General features: G+C 53.9%; 1 protein-coding gene across 1 annotated transcript; it reads left to right on the top strand.

Annotated features, from left to right (window-relative positions):
• Window positions 1–587: 587 nt before the first annotated feature.
• Window positions 588–1,520, top strand: LOC141936103 (olfactory receptor 14A16-like). The gene has a single exon (XM_074852829.1). It carries the CDS (start codon window positions 588–590, stop codon window positions 1,518–1,520), a length of 933 nt encoding a protein of 310 aa, XP_074708930.1.
• Window positions 1,521–4,210: the final 2,690 nt, after the last annotated feature.

The following is a 4,210-nucleotide window of genomic DNA, read 5'->3' as shown; positions in this document are numbered from 1 at the left end:
GAACAGCTGGGTGTGACCCTCCTGCAGATTCCAGCGGTGCAAGCCCAGGGCAGCTGAGAGAAAGTCTGATGGACAGCCTGGCTCTCCTCACTCTGCACTAAGGCTCTGCCCGTTTGCACCCCCGCACTCTCCATGGAGCACTTGTAGCGCAGCAGCAATATCCAGGCTGTCTGCCTTCAGAACGCACTCCTCAGGTAGGACAGGGCAACAGGAGCCAAAGCCAGAAGAGCAAAGCCCCACAGCTCTGCTCTGCAGCCGGGGGCCCTGGGAGGGACAAGGCTGAAATCTCTTGGATTTCTGGACTGGAGTTAACCAGCGATGACTGCGGGTTCCTCTCTGCCTGTTGGGGCACAGCAGGACTGACTCCTGCAGAGCCCCCAGCAGAATCCCTTGCTCCCCACTGCCCCCTCAGCCAGCAAACACCAGAGCTCCAGCCTGGGAGCTGCATGAAGGTCTTTCTGGAAGGACAGAGACTGGGAGGGGTGGGGGTACAGTGAGAAATGGAGGACATTTTGCAAAAATAAGTCATTCCTAACCATTCACTAACTTTTCCTCCTTGGGCAGTCCCTAATTTACAGAGGCAGCAGATGTCCAACGGCAGCTCCATCACTGAGTTCCTCCTCCTGCCATTCGCAGACACACGGGAGCTGCAGCTCTTGCACTTCTGGCTCTTCCTGGGCATCTCCCTGGCTGCCCTCCTGGGCAACAGCCTCATCATCACCGCCATCGCCTGTGACCACCACCTGCACACCCCCATGTACTTCTTCCTCCTCAACCTCTCCCTCCTCGACCTGGGCTCCATCTCCACTACCCTCCCCAAAGCCATGGCCAACTCCCTCTTGGACACCATGGCCATCTCCTTCCAAGGGTGTGCTGTACAGCTCTTTTTCTTTCTCTTCTTTATCTCAGCAGAGTATTTCCTTCTCACTGTCATGGCCTATGACCGCTACGTTGCCATCTGCAAACCCCTGCACTACGGGACCCTCCTGAGCAACAGAGCTTGTGTCCACATGGCAGCAGCTGCCTGGGGCACTGGGTTTCTCACAGCTGTGCTGCACACGGCCAATACATTTTCACTACCACTCTGCCAAGGCAATGCTGTGGACCAGTTCTTCTGTGAAATCCCCCAGATCCTCAAACTCTCCTGCTCACACTCCTACCTCAGGGAAGTTGGGCTTATCATGGTTGGTGTCTGTGTAGCTTTTGGATGTTTTGTTTTCATTGTGGTGTCCTATGTGCAGATCTTGAGGGTCGTGCTGAGGATCCCCTCTGAGCAGGGACGGCACAAAGCCTTTTCCACTTGCCTCCCTCACCTGGCTGTGGTCTCCCTCTTTATCAGCACTGTCATGTTTGCCTACCTGAAGCCCCCCTCCATCTCCTCTCCATCCCTGGACCTGGTGGTGTCATTTCTGTACTCGGTGGTTCCTCCAGCAGTGAACCCCCTCATCTACAGCATGAGGAACCAGGAGCTCAAGGATGTCCTGAGGAAAGTATGTGTATACTCATTTTTCCAGCATTAATCAGGTGTCCACCATCCTCATAGAGCTCCCAGATATTCAGAAAATACCAGCCTATCTTTTGTTTATCTTTTTCTTTAGTTTGTGCTTGTTTTTTATACATATAATTTTTTGCAATCAGGTATTATTCATACAACTTTTTCTTAAGCTTAGAACCAATTTTTACTGGCTTGTAAGCCTTCTTGTACAGAAGGAACCAGGCTCTCTCCATAGTTAAAAAAGCCAGTCCATAATCATTTGCCTCTCCTCTGTTCTCTTAAATCTCCTCAGAGCTGGGGGCCCAGCCCCAGCAGGCAGAAGGGATTCAGGAGCCAAGGGCCCAGCTGCCCCATGGAGGAGCAGCCCCAGTGCCCCTCGGGGCTGCCCCTCGCTGCCTCAGCAGGCATTGCCTCTCTGCTGCCTGTGAGCTGGGGCTGCTGCTTACCTGGAGCCACAGCCAAGGTCAGCAGCAGGACGTGGCCTTTTCAGTGCTGGGCTCTCCTCACTACCACACTGTCCCTCTGTGCCCTTGCATTTGTGTCACCTCCAAGCTCTTGTGTAACTTCTGACAGTCCAGTTGTGTCCACAGTGGCACCCCTGTAGCTGCAGGCAGGAGCAGGCCGTGTGAACCACAGTGTCAGAGCTGGCCTCCGTGCCAGCACCAACATCACCGAAGGGGCTCCTCAGGGCAGGACCAGAAGGCTGGATGCCTCTTCCAAAGCTGGTCTCAGGAATACACTCAAGATTCTGCTCCCTCAAAAGGACATTTGCTCTTCTGAGCTTCTTGATGGTTTCAGAGGGAGAAACGCAGAGACCTAGTGGGATCTGTTTAGGGGCAGAGGGCTGGAGCAAGACCTCCCTTCTTGGTTGCACATGTCCATGCAGACAGCAACTGCTCTTTGATTTACCTGCCTGGCACTGTCGCACCTGCAGTGAGGCTGATGGCAGATGCCATCCTGGAGAGGAATAGAGAGCTGCCAGGAGAGCTCAGGGGATCTCCAGGGACAGTGTGTGGGTCTGGGTGGCAGTGAGTGACCATGCAAGGTGGATTGTGCTGTAGGAAAATGTGAACCTGAGGACTCCATGGTATAACAAGTGTCTTGCAATGCCTGGAGAGACTGTGAGGAGTCAGCAGACAAAGGGACACAAGACTGGAGAGTGGTTCAGGACACCCTCTGGGAAAGCCCATGGGCTGGATCTGATGCAGCGCTCCCTTGTCTTTTGTGCCATTGGAGACACCCCATGGTCCTGCTCAGCCCCATCCACTGACTGGCTTCTTCAGCCTGGAGAAGGGATGGCTGAGGGGCACCGCACAGCCAGGGGGGCCTCAGTTTTTTCCCCATGAGGCTAGCCAAGCACTGGAACAAGCGTTGCTCCCCCTGAGAGATTGTGAAGTCCTCCATCCTTGCAGGTTTTCAAGACCCAGATGGACCAAGCCTTAAGAAGCAAAGAATAACCATAGACCTGACCCTTCTTTGAGCAGATGGTTTTCCCACAGACCACCCAAGGTCTCCACTGAACCTCAATGATCTTATCCTATGATCTCCAACAAGCTCAGATATTTGTGGGGCACTGATTCTCCTGTATTTTATGTGATCAGCTAACACAAGTCTTGAACATCTCCTTCACTCCACTGACTGCAAGGAGAGCTTCGGAGGCACTGCCTCAGACAGCTCTACATTACCGCGCAGCTCACTGCATCCAGCTTTAACATCCTCACAGGCCATTGGTCTGGACACTGAAGGTACTCATAGGTTCTCGGAATCAGAGAAGCTGAATGTCAACTGTGACTGAAATACATTCCCAGCATCCGTGGACAGCAAGGAGTTTCTCCTTTTGGTGCATTCCCATGCCACGTGGACTCCACCTGGGATTTGTCTCCCCTTGTTTTAGACAACCGCTGTGTGGGTGTCTGTCTACTCTTGCTCGTACAGGCGCCTCCTGCAGTTGACAGTAGGTCTTCAACTTCCTCCACTGCAAGTTATCCTCATAGAAATTTTAAATCACCTGGTTGCTTCATTGTCTGGGCCTCCAAGCACCTGCTCAGCCCTCACACAGCCTGGGTGTTGGCTCACTCCTGGGCACTTCTTTCCAGGTGAGCCCCCTCCAAGTTGCAGTCCCAGGGGTGGTTCTGAGGGGAGATGCTGCTTGGTGTCAGGTCTGCTCCAGAGCAGACAGGGCTGAGCAGGGTGTCCATGAGTGGGGCCTGCCCTCCTGCCTGCTGCAGCTGGTCACGGGGCTGGAACAGAGGTGTCCTCAGAGACAGCACCCAGACAGGGACCTTTCCCCTCACCCACCCCTCCCTTTTTGGACACAGGCAGGTGATGAATGCCGAGGGCTGCACTCTGATACTCATGAACAAGGCAGAACTGGATGAGGATGTGAATGCTGAGGGCAGCCGTGGCTGCAGTGACCATGGCAGAGGAAAAAGACAAACAGCAGAATGACAGCCTTGGCCTGCAGCACAGCACATTTCACATGGTTCAGCATCCGCTTGGTGGGATCCTGAAGAGTCAAGATCCATGGAGCCATCTTGGATCCTCATAAACAACAATACTAAAGCCCAGCAACATCTCAGTGTGATGTTCTGGGAGTTGAGCAGGGCCTAGCTGGATGCTGGTGGGGATGGACAGGGATCTTGTGGCTGAAGCATTCACACACCAGAAGGCATTGCACAGGGGTGGGAGAGGGAACAGGTTGTCCAGGAGGCAGAT

The sequence above is a fragment of the Strix uralensis genome, chromosome 31 (assembly GCF_047716275.1).
Source record: "Strix uralensis isolate ZFMK-TIS-50842 chromosome 31, bStrUra1, whole genome shotgun sequence".
In the NCBI taxonomy this organism is placed as follows: Eukaryota; Metazoa; Chordata; class Aves; order Strigiformes; family Strigidae; genus Strix; species Strix uralensis.
The sequence above is the reverse complement of the archived record's forward strand: the minus strand, read 5'-3'. Positions and strand labels throughout refer to the sequence as shown.

Excerpts from the sequence above, each read along its gene's own strand:
- LOC141936103 (XM_074852829.1), top strand. The coding sequence starts at position 588 with ATGTCCAACGGCAGCTCCATCACTGAGTTCCTCCTCCTGCCATTCGCA.